The 15179-nt window shown below is 31.6% G+C and overlaps 2 protein-coding genes and 3 non-coding genes across 5 annotated transcripts; 3 read left to right on the forward strand and 2 right to left on the reverse strand.

Moving 5' to 3' along the window:
- Window positions 1-2280: 2280 nt before the first annotated feature.
- Window positions 2281-2353, reverse strand: Trnav-aac. Its single transcript has one exon. It is a non-coding gene; the product is annotated as a tRNA-Val (tRNA).
- A 2049-nt stretch (window positions 2354-4402) lies between these two features.
- LOC119604809 (larval/pupal cuticle protein H1C-like) lies at window positions 4403-4986 on the reverse strand. The gene is made up of 2 exons (XM_037957670.1): window positions 4919-4986; window positions 4403-4826 (listed from the first exon to the last, which is right to left on the reverse strand). The coding sequence occupies exons 1-2, from the start codon at window positions 4922-4924 to the stop codon at window positions 4512-4514; spliced, it is 321 nt and encodes a 106-aa protein (XP_037813598.1). The 5' UTR covers window positions 4925-4986; the 3' UTR covers window positions 4403-4511.
- A 3399-nt stretch (window positions 4987-8385) lies between these two features.
- Window positions 8386-9012, forward strand: LOC119604810 (larval/pupal cuticle protein H1C-like). Its single transcript, XM_037957671.1, has 2 exons — window positions 8386-8542; window positions 8633-9012. Exons 1-2 carry the CDS (start codon window positions 8537-8539, stop codon window positions 8936-8938), a joined length of 312 nt encoding a protein of 103 aa, XP_037813599.1. The 5' UTR covers window positions 8386-8536; the 3' UTR covers window positions 8939-9012.
- A 416-nt stretch (window positions 9013-9428) lies between these two features.
- On the forward strand, window positions 9429-9502 carry Trnai-aau. Its single transcript has one exon. It is a non-coding gene; the product is annotated as a tRNA-Ile (tRNA).
- Window positions 9503-11573: 2071 nt separating this feature from the next.
- Window positions 11574-11647, forward strand: Trnai-aau. Its single transcript has one exon. It is a non-coding gene; the product is annotated as a tRNA-Ile (tRNA).
- The last annotated feature ends 3532 nt before the right edge of the window (window positions 11648-15179 follow it).

Genomic DNA, 15179 nt, shown 5'->3' on the forward strand with positions numbered 1-15179 from the left:
AGTACCTTTTGAAGAACAAAAAAGTACCAAAAAGTCCCCTTTTATAGTTTCTCACTTAATCCAGGCTCTACATGCATACTTTCATGTTTCTATTTTCAATATTATAGAAAATTCATAAAGTACCTTTTGAAGAACGAAAAACTACCAAAAAGTCCCCTTTTATAGATTCTCATTTACTACGGGCTCTAAATGCTTATTTTCATGTTTCTAGGTTCAATTTAATAGAAAACTCAAAAAGTACCAGTCGAAGGACGAAAAAGTACCAAAAAGTCCCCTTTTTTAATTTCATGCTTCTAGGATCAATATTATAGAAAATTCAAAAAGTACCAGTCGAAAGACGAAAAAGTACCAAAAAGTCCCCTTTTATAGATTCTCATTTACTAAGGCCTCTACATGCTTAATTTCATGTTTCTAGGTTAAATTTTATAGAAAACTCAAAAAGTACCAATCGAAAGACGAAAAAGTACCAAATAGTCCCCTTTTATAGATTCTCATTTAATAAGGGCTCTACATGCTTAATTTTATGTTTCTAGGTTAAATTTTATAGAAAATTCAAAAAGTACCAGTCGAAGGACGAAAAAGTACCAAAAAGTCCCCTTTTATAGATTCTCATTAACTAAGGCCTCCGCATGCTTAATTTCATGTTTCTAGGTTAAATTTTATAGAAAACTCAAAAAGTACCAGTCGAAAGACGAAAAAGTACCAAAAAGTCCCCTTTTATAGATTCTCATTTACCAAGGGCTCTACATGCTTAATTTCATGTTTCTAGGTTAAATTTTGTAGAAAACTCAAAAAGTACCAGTCGAAGGACGAAAAAGTACCAAAAAGTCCCCATATAAATTCTCATTTACTCCGGGCTCTACATGCTTAATTTCATGTTTCTAGGTTAAATTTTATAGAAAACTCAAAAAGTACCAGTCGAAGGACGAAAAAGTACCAAAAAGTCCCCTTTTATAGATTCTCATTTACTCCGGTCTCTACATGTTTAATTTCATGTTTCTAGGTTCAATATTATAGAAAATTCAAAAAGTACCTTTTGAAGAACGAAAAAGTACCAAAAAGTCCCATTTTATAGATTCTCATTTACTCCGAGCTCTACATGCTTAATTTCATGTTTCTAGCTTTAATTTTAAAGAAAACTCAAAAAAGTACCTGTGTAGAACGAAAAAGTAGCGAAAAGTCCCTTTATTATTAATTTCATGTTTCTATTTCAATATCATAGAAAACTCAAAAAGGACCAGTTGGAGAATGAAAAGTACCAAAAAATATCACTTGATACCGGGGTTCCAAATAACACCCCATTAGGATATTTAGTGTTTCTAAATTTAAAAATTTTATCTAAATTGGATCATTGTGGTTGAATAAAATCAAATTTCCCGTTTTCACCCCTTTTGGTACTTTTTTCCTCCCCATTAACGAAATAAAAATTCTATTCCAAAAAGTTGCAACATCGTAGTGGGAGCCTGTTATTATGTATTCATATGTATAAGTTAATAAACCAAAAACAATGTTTTATGAAAAAAGTACCAAAAATAGGTACAATTTTAACCCCTTAAACGTCCGAATATCCAAAAAGTACTAAATTCATATTTTTATTTTTTCGTTAAGTTATGAAGGAGTCAAAAATATTTTTTGAATGTGCACTGGTTTAAAAGATACATGGGGTGCGAAAAAAGTACCAAAATACAGTTTTTACCCGTTTATTCCCTAAAGGGGCCGAATTTTAAAAAAGTACCAGACACCTGTCCGTTTATTTTTTAAATGAACGGCGATAAGCTTTAAACTGTTTTTGTATCTTTTCTAGTTTAGGAGATATAAGGTTACCGAATTTACCCGTTTTTACCCTTTTTTACCCCCTAAACATTCGAATTTCCAAAAATCCCGTCTTAGTGGATCTATTTGGCGGGAGACCAACCTCCTGTCCAAATTTCAGCTCTTTAGCTTCAACCGTTTAGGCTGTGCGATGATGAATCAGTCAGTGAATCAGTCAGTCAGTCAGTCAGTCAGTCAGTCAGTAACGTTAGAATTTTATATATATAGATGTATAACAAACATTAAAATTAGAATTAATTTTGTGTTATTATTTTATATTAACAGTACCTTTCCCTTAGGTGTGTATTTAATAAATTTTGCAAATAGTTATTTAAATTTCCTATAAAATAATCATAATTGTTACTAACTTTCATTGGTTAATTAACAATAAACAAATTATTTGCATAACAATAACAAAATTGAAAAAGATATTTTTAATTAAATTAGAAAGAGTAAAAAAATCATTGCTGTTTCCGCCCGGGATCGAACCGGGGGCCTTCCGCGTGTTAGGCGGATGTGATAACCACTACACCACGGAAACACATGAAGGAGAGGGAGAGAAATTACTATTTTACATTAATATACTCTATATCGAATAGTTTTCTAAAATTATTAATATTTATAAAACCACATTCATTCACACTCTAAAGCAGTCCAAACAGATAAGCAGATTATTATATTAAATTATTCTATATGTATATTTTTGTAGTTTTTTTAAACGATTTGTTGTTGTTGGCTAAACGAAACAATTATTTGAACATTTTATTTATGTGGCTTATCAAAACACTATATAATACACAGAATGCTCCAAATACAGCACTTATATATATTTTTAATGCTCCCAAACTTAACTGCATATTAAGAGACAAAAATATCTGATCTTTTAACGAGGCTTAGAGATCAGGAAACTGATTTATTTATAAGTCGAATGTTAATAAATTTAAGAACTCATTGCAAGAATGAGCAAGTTCTGAAAGCTCTTACGAAACTAATCGTCTTAGTAAAATCCTATTAAAGTCCCCCTCCTTTCCCTAGTTACATACAGAATTAGGGACAACTAGTGTTCTCAAATTAAACTAACTTCTCTCAAAATTGAGTATGTACGGAAGTATGAGTACCGATCGACGTTGACATCATCTGCTGGGCAATTAATAGCAAAATTTTAGGATTTCAGCTATACGAAGTTTTGTATTTAATTCATACGAGAGGTTCCAAATCCCTTGAAAGTCCCTCAGTTTTTGCCAAAATGTTCAAATGGATGTTAAAGTTCTTTGAGCAAAATTTGAAGATACTAGCTGTTATAGTTACCCAGATAAATGGATTTATGTATTTAAGGGAGTTGCCACGCCCCCTATTGCTAGTCTGCCAATTAAATAATTAAATGTTCACAGGGATGTCAAAGTTGTTCGTGAAAAATTTGAAGATTCTAGCCTAATAGTATCTCATATATAGGAAATTGTGTTTATATGGGAGGTTAAAGAACCTCCACTAATGAAATCCCATTAATGAAAGTCCCCCGTTTTCGCCAAACTATTCAGATGGATGTTAAAGTTCATTGAGCAAAATTTAAAGATACTAGCTGTTCAGTTTCCCAGACAAACTAATTTTTGTATTAAATTCATATAGGAGTTGCCACGCCCCCTATTTCTAGTCCGCCAATTAAATGACTAAATGTTCACATGGATGTCAGAGTTGTTCGTGCAATATTTGAAGATTCTAGCTCTAATATTGTATTAAGTTCATATGGGAGGTTCCTAATGAAATGCCATTAATGAAAGTCCCCCGTTTTCGTTTAGTTTCCCAGATAAACTAATTTTGTATTTTATTCATATGGGACTTGCCACGCCCCCTATTGCTTGTCCTCCAATTTATTACCCAAATGTTCACTTGGATGTCAAAGTTGTTCGTACAAAATTTCAAGATTCTAGCTCTAATAGCATCTCATATATAGGAAATTGTGTTCATATGGGAGGTTAAAAGCACCCCCCTAATGAAATCCCATTAATGAAAGTCTCCCGTTTTCATCAAAATATTCAGATGGATGTTAAAGTTCATCTAGTATCTTCAAAATTTGAAGATACTAGATGTTTAGTTTCCCAGTTAAACTAATGTTTGTATTTAAATCATATGGGAGTTGCCACGCCCCCTATTGCTTGTCCACCAATTTATTACCCAAATGTTCACATGAATATCAAAGTTGTTCTTGCAAATTTTGAAGATTCTAGCACTAATAGCATCTCATATATAGGAAATTTGGTACTTAATTCAGCGGGAGGTTCAAAGCCTCCCGAACTAAAGTTCGTAAATGTTCGTAAAGTTCTTCGTATTCAATTTTATGATTATAGTTCTAATAGTTTCCCAGATGAACGAACTTTTGTATTTTATTTACATAGGAGATACCACGCCTCTATGCTACTCCGCCCATTTTTTGCCTTAAATACTCGTATTAACACTAAAGTGGTTGCGGAAATTTCAGAACTCCAACTGTTACATTTTGCCAGATAAATAATTTAAGATTTTCTTTATATGAAAGGTAACTAGCGCATTGTAGCCATATTATATATATTGTAGAAATTACTTTAATATGTAATATTTTTTTAAATTCGTGTTTTATTTTTTAACTAAAAATGTTTAACATTAATCAAATTTCAAAACAGCAACAAATTCTTGATCATATCCAAAGTCCAATTTCAAAGAGCTTATTTCTTCTTCAACAAGGTAGAGTAAACGGTGGCGGGAGCAGCATAAGCAGCAACTGGGGTAGCAACTTGAGCAGCACTGTATACGGCAGGAGCGGCCACATATGATGCTGGAGCACTATAAACAGAGGCGGTATAGGCAGGGGCAGCAGCAGCATAGGTAGTGTATGCTGGAGCAGCAGCGGCATATGTGGTGTAAGCAGGGGCGGCAGCTGAGTAGGTGGTATAAGCTGGAGCGGCAGCAGTGTAAGTGGTAACTGGAGCTACAACATGAGCTGATGCGGCAGCAATGAAGAGAGCCAAGCAGATGATGAACTAAAATATGAAGAAAACGGGACAATTAATATAATATTTTTTAATTTTTTTTAAAGAGTAAGGGAGGATGAAAGTTCTTAAGTGAAACTTACTTTCATTTTGAGTTTTTTGTTTGTTTAGAAGACTGTTCTTTGCAATGGAGCTGAATGAACTGATATCGATTACAATTTGCTACATTCCTTTTATACTCACAAGAATATATCACAACTACTTTGTTTAATTGTTTCAATGATTCTTGTTATTTTCGTTTCTGTTGGTTTTTGTTATTGTTATTATTATTGAACAGATATAATGCTACTTAACACTTAATACTCTGCAGTTCGACAAAGAGTCAATGACAGTGATTTCCACTGACTTCTAACCACCTGGTTGCCTCTAATTCGTCTTTCATTACGGATGTACTCTTTGTAAACGAGGGTGAAAATAATCGTTATTTTAGTGTCACCTTTACAAGCGAGAGGGGTACAATTAAAAGGCACTTGTCTGCTTTTCGTAACCTATGGGGTGACAATTGACTTCCCTGTAGGACAAGCTCGTCACCTGAACAGTCGGTGGCTAGGTGTAACCCTATGTGGTAGGTTAAACAGGGAGTTCGGGACTGTAGAAAATGTTTCAGAATTCACACTATTCTATGTGAATGTGGTCATACGACCACATAGATAATAAAATGGTAAAAAACTGTATTGGGAAATTTTGAATTCTTCCCAAAATTGTGTGCCCAAAAACCTCGAATTACGTTTAGTTCTGGAACAATGCGTCTTGAATCTATTTTGGAATAACTCTTACTTAAATTTTAAATAGGATTCCGAACCGAGTCCCAAGATAATTCAGTACGATGTTACAAAAATGGTATTACATATATTATAAGGAATCAGATATATCGTTAAACATTTTTAATAAGAAATTTAAGTAAGGGTTAGGTTAGGTTGAAAACAGGTCAGATCTGAAAAAATACATCTAGGTTGCTATCAGGATCTATTATGCGACCCTGTTCATGAAATAACTTACATATGTATATAGCGACCTATGAAAAGAAATATCGTCTAATGTTCTGAACTATGTTCAGTGTTCCTGAGGTAAAAATATGTGTAATAACATCACCCCCAAGATATTTCGATCTAATTTCGTTGTAAGTCTGCCTGTCGATGACATTCATCTGAATTCACTTGTTTAATTTTGTATATATATTAGAATATTGGAAAAATAGTGTAATTCTATTCACCACCATGGCGAAAGTAAAGTGAAGGCTCTAGATATCTCCAAGGCGTTCGATGGTGCACTCTTATCAAAACTAACTGCTTTAGGTGTCGGTAATTACTTCTCTCGATTTATATCGAACTTTCTCAGGGATCGATCTATAGATGGGTTCTCATTAAAGGAGTTCAAGAAAAATTCAGGGCTACCACAAGGCTCCGTTCTTTCTCCTACTCTATTTCTTATCTTTTTAAATGACCTTCTATGTCAAACTTCCAACCCTATCTACTTTTTTGCAGATGATAGCAACATTTGCCATTCTTATTCATTCAACTATAGGCCAAGTTCTTTGGAGATTGGGACAATGAGGCAAAACATGAATAACTCACTTAATCAAGACCTAGTGGCAATCTCTGAACGGGGTCGTGCTAATAGGGTCGTTTTCAACACACGTAAGACTCAATGTTGTGTTTTAACGCATAAACGCACGACAAATCATGTTACTTCATCTATATTTATGGGTGGTGTAAATATTAAAGAGTCGAGTCAGAAGCTCTTGTTCGCTGGACCAAACACTTATTTGAAGTGTCGAAAGAAGCATTCAAGTGTCTCGGTTTTCTCAAAAGGTGTAAGACATACTTCACTCCCTCTGACCACCCTACTATCTATACCACCTACAGCCGACCTAAAATGGAATACAACTGTCATGTATGGGCCGGCTCTTCAAAGTCTATTTTGGGGCTATTCGACCGCGTACAGGAGAGGGCGAAGGTACTTATCGGTGACAATAGCGTATCCAACTCTATTGATTCACTGGAGCATCGTCGCAATGTGTGGGGAATGTGTACCTATGAAATTAGGGAACTTGTTCCCGAAATCCGCATATTCACACGTAACACACGACATTCAGCAAGAGCACACCCATTTGTGGTCGTTTGGCCATTGGATTGCATAATGCACCACAGAGAGAATTCTTTCTTTAGTCGTACTGTCCGTATGTGGAACAAACTCCCCCCAGAAGTCTTTCCTGTCACTTGCAATGTGAGTAGGTTTAAATCGAATGTCCACAAACACTACTCCCTCTAATCTCCCTCCCAAAACCTATTTTCCTAGTTCCAACTCAATGCACTGCATGAGTAGAGTTCATCCCCTGAGTGCTGGTCCTAACAAAAAAAAAAAAACATCATAATATGTCGTGGTTATTTTTTCTGAGGAGGAGTCACCCCAAAGTATTTTAGTTGTTCTACCATTACTGTTTGAATTTACCATTACTGAACATTCTCAAGCTCCCTTTATCTAATAGCAAATACATTCGCCTGGAAGCTTGTGTTGTAATTGGAAAGATGGTCCAATAATTCGGTTTCTCAAGACCAGTTTGTTTCCAAGTTTAGAACCGTGTATCTGATTTCCTCAGCTCTAATTATTCACTTGACCACTATCACCTATCTGGTATCAATGTCCCACAGTTCCCTAAACTTACTCTTGCCGATATGTAATCGGGCACGTTTTGTGTTTGTGTTGAACCTTCCAACATACTACATTCATGACATTTCCTGTAAACGGTATTGGTCAATTTACCTGCCACCTCATATCTTACGTGCGTTTCAATTGGAGGAATGTTTCTTTCCCTTTGCGCCCAAGCAAGTCTACGAAACTATACCAGCGTAAGTTAGTATTGGTCTAATTATGATTTTATAAAGCCAGTGTGTCATATTAAGTCTAAGACCCTATGTCGACCTTTCTTGTGAAAATACAAATTATCGGTTTAGTTGGTTTAGGTCATTCTAGTCTATTCTACATTAATATTAGTCTTTACCCTTTAAGTAAATCTACTTTGTATGACGGAAGATCCTTAGATATGCATTTAATTCAAAAAACTTTTTAATCGGTCATTTCAAAAAATTCAAGACAAGCTGCAATAAACTTTGTATTCCAGTTAAAATTTCATATTAACTGGAAATACCAAACGAAATTGATCGAAATAACAAAATAAAAAGATTTGATCGGATTACAACGAAAACAATGTGTAGGAGAACAGTACAAATATCCGGATATATTGACAACCAATTGTACATGTATGACCTAGGTTATTAAAGTAAAAAGTTTGCAAATATGAATCGAGCCTCAAAAAAAAATTAATCCATAAAACTCGTTATAATTTTTTTAAAATCTAACAAATATTTGTTGTTTTCACAATACTTCTGAGTTAAAGATCTCAAACATAAGAAAACAAACAAACCAACAAACAAGAGTGTTAAAAATAAATGTCATTCTATTTATATTGTTAAATAAATCTGATGAAGTAATTTTAATTGATGATAAAATAAAGAAGTAAACCATAAACAAGGGCAACAAACAAAAAAAGTAATAAACGAAAAGAATCATTGAAACAACTAAACAATATAATTGATATCAATATTTTTTCAGTATAAAAGGAATTTTGAAAATTGTAATCAATATCAGTTCATTCAGCTCCATTGCAAAGAACAGTCTTCTAAACAAACAAAAAACTCAAAATGAAAGTAAGTTTCACTTACGAACTTTCGTCCCCCTTTAACCATCAAACAGTTTAACAAAATTATACTAATTGTCCCGTTTTCTTTATATTTTAGTTCCTCATCTGCTTGGCTCTCTTCGTTGCTGCTGCTTCAGCTCATGTTGTAACTCCAGTTACCACTTACACTGCTGCTGCTCCAGCTTATACCACCTACTCAGCTGCCGCTCCTGCTTACACCACATATGCCGCTGCTGCTCCAGCATACACTACCTATGCTGCTGCAGCCCCTGCCTATACCGCCTCTGTTTATAGTGCTCCTGCTTCATATGTGGCCGCTCCTGCCGTATACAGTGCTGCTACCCCAGTTGCTGCTTATGCTGCTCCCGCCACCGTTTACTCTACCTTGTTGAAGAAGAAATAAACTCTTTGAGATTGGAATATGGAAATGATCAATAACATTGTTAAAATTTTGAAATTTGATAAACGAAAAAATAACGCAAAATAATAAAAAAAACTTAAAAATTAAAAAAAAAAATATTAAGATTTTCTTAATGATCCGTAACGAAATTTGCTTTTGATGGACTTTATCTTAATTCAAAGCTATCACAATTAAAAAGTTTAACTTATCACTTCGAATTGGTTTTTTAATAAAAATGTTGAACTTTTTATATTTGTTAGTAAAATTCTGAATTGTTTTACAAGAACAACATTTTTATTACTTAGACCGATTTAATTTTTTTCTGTGAGCGATTTTATATTAAGAAAATATTTATTAAAATTACTGCTAATTTTAACTTTTTAAATCTCTTTCATATTCGGTTAATAGATCTATTAAAAGATAATTATTAAAACATCAATAATTTTTTCCACTATTGACATTCGGAAAAAAAATTCTAGCGAGTTTTTCATATGGCCCATTAGCTCAGTTGGTTAGAGCGTCGTGCTAATAACGCGAAGGTCGCGGGTTCGATCCCCTCATGGGCCAGACAATTTTTTTGCGAAATATTTGATAATATTTTGAAATATCTGGCTTTATAGTAGTTACATAAATTTTAATATTGCTACTTTTTAATAATTTTACTTAATGTTATTCTCAATCAAGGAAATTTATATTGTAGCTTTACGAAATCGCTTAAAACCCTGGACAATGTCATATAAGTATTCCTAAATAAAATTTGAAACTAATTGAATATGTTCGACATAAAGATTACACATTTATCAATTGAACAGTTCCTACTTGATTAACACGTATGTGTCAATTGTGCAGACCAGTCAGTTATCGACTGAGGAAGAATAAAGTTCTTAGAAAGTTTGTCTATGTCGAATTTCATTGTTAAAATTATATTCTGTATCTATCTATCTATCTATCTATCTATCTATCTATATCTATCTATCTATCTATCTATCTTATCTATCTATCTATCTATCTATCTATCTAATCTATCTATCTATCTATCTATTTATCTAATCTATCTATCTAGCTATCTATCTATCTATCTATCTATATATCTATCTATCTATCTATCTACTATCTATCTATCTATCTATCTATCTATCTATCTATCTATCTATCTATCTATCTATCTAATCTATCTACTATCTATCTATCTATCTATTAATCTATCTATCTATCTATCTAGCTATCTAGCTATTCTATCTATCTATCTATCTATCTATCTATCTATCTATCTATCTTCTATCTATCTATTAGCATCTATCTATCTATCTATCTATCTATCTATCTATCTATCTATCTATCTATCTATCTTCTATCTATCTATCTATCTATCTATCTATCATCTATCTACTATCTATCTATCTATCTATCTATCTATCTATCTATCTATCTATCTATCTATCTATCTATCTATCTATCTATCTATCTATCTATCTATCTATCTATCTATCTATCTATCTCTATCTATCTATCTATCTATCTATTATCTATCTATCTTATCTATCTATCTATCTATCTATCTATCTATCTATCTATCTATCTATCTATCTATCTATCTATCTATCTATCTATCTATCTATCTATCTATCTATCTATCTATCTATCTATCTATCTATCTATCTATCTATCTATCTATCTATCTATCTATCTATCTATCTATCTATCTATCTATCTATCTATCTATCTATCTATCTATCTATCTATCTATCTATCTATCTATCTATCTATCTATCTATCTATCTATCTATCTATCTATCTATCTATCTATCTATCTATCTATCTATCTATCTATCTATCTATCTATCTATCTATCTATCTATCTATCTATCTATCTATCTATCTATCTATCTATCTATCTATCTATCTATCTATCTATCTATCTATCTATCTATCTATCTCTATCTATCTATCTATCTATCTATCTATCTATCTATCTATCTATCTATCTATCTATCTATCTATCTATCTATCTATCTATCTATCTATCTATCTATCTATCTATCTATCTATCTATCTATCTATCTATCTATCTATCTATCTATCTATCTATCTATCTATCTATCTATCTCTATCTATCTATCTATCTATCTAGTCCCCATACAACCGTACCACCCGAATAGGGCGTTTGAGCATAATTATACTACATACATATTTAATATCTACAAAAATCAGTGCAACGTAATTTTGTATAAGTCTTAATATTTCTGATAATTTTCGTAATTTTCGAGAATCATTTGACCCTAGGCCCCACAAAATGTCCCCTTCAGAAAGAACTAACAGTCAATAACATTCACTTAATAATTCACATACAATCACGAAAAAATTCTGCATAATAACTTTAATGCAAACGTAAATCCCTTTACAAACTTTTGTAAGAATAGGCCCATATTGAACCTTACCCCCATATAACCTATTTTTTTTTTTAGAAAATCACTTTTCTTGCCAACAAATTATTTAAATATTCCGTAATTAATTGTTTTGTTTGGTGAAGTAAGTGGTCAACGTTATATTCACCTTGCGTTTCAAAGTAGAATATAGAAATGTATGTAAATATTTTTAAAAATTGTAAATATAAACGTTTTGTCACTGACATGTATGTGGCCCATTAGCTCAGTTGGTTAGAGCGTCGTGCTAATAACGCGAAGGTCGCGGGTTCGATCCCCCCATGGGCCAATATGAATTTTTTTTATTTAATTTTTTAATTTAAATTTTATTATTTAAATAATTTATTTTTTACTATTAAGTATAAAGAAATACTTTTAAATATAATACAATTATGTTATTTAAAAATGTATTACCCTCTATAAAACATTTAAATATATTTATATTAATCGCATACTTTTAAACCGAAACCTACAATTAAATTACTCATAATAACAGTCTAATAACCTCTTTTATTGAATGGTTGTGTCTGTCTGTCTTCCTACCAACAATTTCAACGCAAATTTATCCATTATTTTTATTTAATTTATGGTTTTAATAAAAATGTGATAAAAATCACACTGTTTTCAATTAATTTCAGACAACAACAAAATAAATAAATATAATAATATTTTATGTGAACAACAAATACAAACCAACAACAACAACTATACACACTTGCAAATAACAAAACTTTTACAAATCAATCAGTTAAAATAATTACTATTGTAATTTATATTTTCACATTTTTTTATATATATTTTTTTATTACTTTTTTATGTTATTTTTGTTTAATGTAATTTATATTTTTATGAATTTAATGTAGAAACATTCAAACACATATGTACACATCTGCATACACACATCCACATGTACATTAGGGTGGGTCGAAAAAAAAAGTTGAGTCAGTCACCCCCTACGATTAAAGATATGTTAATAACATTTCCAAAAATATGAAAAATATTTTTTTGCCACGCCTAGAAATACCGCCCTTTTTGTTTTTTATACATTAGGCCGCCATTTTTAGTCCGATCGTAACATATGATATATCAATATTTATGGCTTGACTTTAGCTATATTTCACTCTTAGACAATTTTTTATTTCGACGTCATATTCTTTGCGTGACTTCTGATATCTCGGATCCTTCCCCAAAATATAAAATTTTGGCTATACTGGAATAAAGTACATTTAATTACATAAAATATAGGCATTTAAAATGCTCACTTTTATGCATAAAGAGCTATTTTACAGGTATTTAAAAATACATGTATAGTTCAAACTACAAACAATTAATTTGCTAGGGATATGGTAGAAAACTATTTTTTTCAAATTAATTTACAATACAAAAATTGCATCCTACCCCTATCTTAACAAAAGAAAGATCATTTTATTCAGCATTTAATTCTATTAATTAATAACAAAATCACGTAGGTACATAAAAATTAAACATTTTTTTTTTAAAAACCTATGAAAAATTAAAGTGTTATGCAAAGTTTTACAAAAATGTATGAAAAATATTTTTTTCCATACAACCACTTGCATGTTTCTTTTTTTTAACAATTTTTAAAAATGTTTATACTAATTTTATAAAATGTGATAAATTTATTTTATGATTCTTTTAAATAGTTACAGTTAATAGTTTCTAAAGAAGTTTTTTAAATAATAAAAACTAATAAAAAACGAATAATCGGGAATGGCCGACCATATGATACCAGATATGAGCATAACTAAAATATGATTTATGTTTTAATATAGCATTTATATTGAATTTTGCCTTAATTTCCATATCGTCACCTGAAACGCAAACGGCCCTAACTAACCAAAAATTAAAAATCGATTTTATTGTTGATTATAATGTATTGCATCAAAACATATGTCCACACAAAAAATTGGACTCCTCCGACCAAAATTAACGATTTCATTGACAAAAAACAAAAGGCCCTATCTACAAAAACATTTAAATATTAAAGGTAAAAAGTCTAATTTATCCATTTTTATATACGCCATTGTCAACTATCATAATAACTAATAGGTTTCACTATTAAACAATTTGTTTATTCACTAGAAATAAATCGCGTTCATAGAAACAAATTTTCAATTTCAATAGTTTTTTGCTTCTCCTGTAAAATTTTAAAAATGTTAGATAGGGCCGTTTGCGTTTTAGGTGACGATATACTATTTGAGCAACTTATTGATGAAAAACTGATTTTCTGAAAGAGACTATGTATGGGAGCTAGATCAATTATGGACCGATCCTATAAACATTTTGTGGAGGGTTTTATGTTCTTATAAGAGATAAATATGCAGAATTTCATCCTAATTGTACTGTTTAAGAGGGAATTAACGACCTTGAAGCCATTATTAAGAGCTCCAAAGCCCTATTCGGGGAGTACGGTTGTATGAGGGCTAGGGGAATAATCCATTTTCGATATAATCCATATTTAAACAACTTCGTCCTTGGGTAAAATGAAATATATCAGCCTATTTGCATCGAATTATCTGGAAAATTTCGACTTGTAGTTTGATTACAAGTCGGATGGACAAAGCTAAACTACTATAGTGCTGTAAGATATAATAAACTTTCCTCTTTTTTGATAGGAAGTAGGATCTGGAAGGGTTTGTAACTGAAAAAATAACAGTTTTATAATTCATTTTCAAAAAAAAAATGTTTTCGACGGTTTTTTCTGGCAAATTAATTATTTGTTGTGATAACGGTTGATAATGAATATATGAACATTTTTAAATATCTATAAAATAGCTGTTTATGCATAAAAGTGAGCATTTCAAAAGCCTATATTTCATATAATTAAAAGCTCTTTATTATTGTATAGCCACAATTTCAGATTTTGGAGAAGGATCCGAGATATCAGAAGTCGGGCATAGAATGTTACGTCTAATTTAAAAATCGTCTAAGGGTGAAATGTAGCTACAGCCAAGCCATAAATATTGATATATGATATGTTACGATCGGACTTAAAATGGCGGAGTAATATATAAAAAACAAAAAGGGCGGTATTTCTAGGCGTGGCAAAAAAATAATTTTTATATTTTTGGAAATGTTATTAACATATCTTTAATCCTAGGGGGTGACTGACACAACTTTTTTTTTTGTCCATAGAGACCGACCCACTCTAATGTACATATTTAAAACATGTAATCAAGGATGCGAGTAATTCATCACTTGTTTCCGACCATTGAGAATAACTTCCATTTTAAACAAATTACATTCATAAATCTTGTAGTTTATAAACATAAACTATTTCATATCGCTGAATTACAAAAAAAATAAAAAACTTGCTTACACAGATACACACAATCATACAAAATTATCTCAATTGTGTCATAGTCAATCTGCAATACACATTATAATCTATCTATCTATTGATACTTTAAGTGCATTTAAACTTATATGTATTAGGGTACTACCAATATGTCAAGACTAAGGATTGCAATTTTTGTATATAGTTTTGCCGGTCCAATATCCTCAACTACTCTAGCTATCTAATATTCAATCATTGCTTAATTTTCGAAAAAACATCACTTCCGTTTACAACCAAGCAGGTGGAATGGTTTGGAAAATTCCTTCTTTATCCTAAGATACCTTACATCCATCCCCATTCAACCCATTACTCTTCTCAATCACCTGATAAACTCATTAAGAAAAACATCCGACACATTCACACTAGGTATAAAGATAGATGAGACCCGTATACCCCTACATCCATCCCGTATAACATACACTTGACACTAACTTATTTCCAACGCTTAGTCCCACAGTCACTT

This window comes from Lucilia sericata, unplaced genomic scaffold (assembly GCF_015586225.1).
Source record: "Lucilia sericata isolate MDLA Ls3-8-SP2 unplaced genomic scaffold, ASM1558622v1 Contig000434F_arrow, whole genome shotgun sequence".
Classification (NCBI taxonomy): Eukaryota; Metazoa; Arthropoda; class Insecta; order Diptera; family Calliphoridae; genus Lucilia; species Lucilia sericata.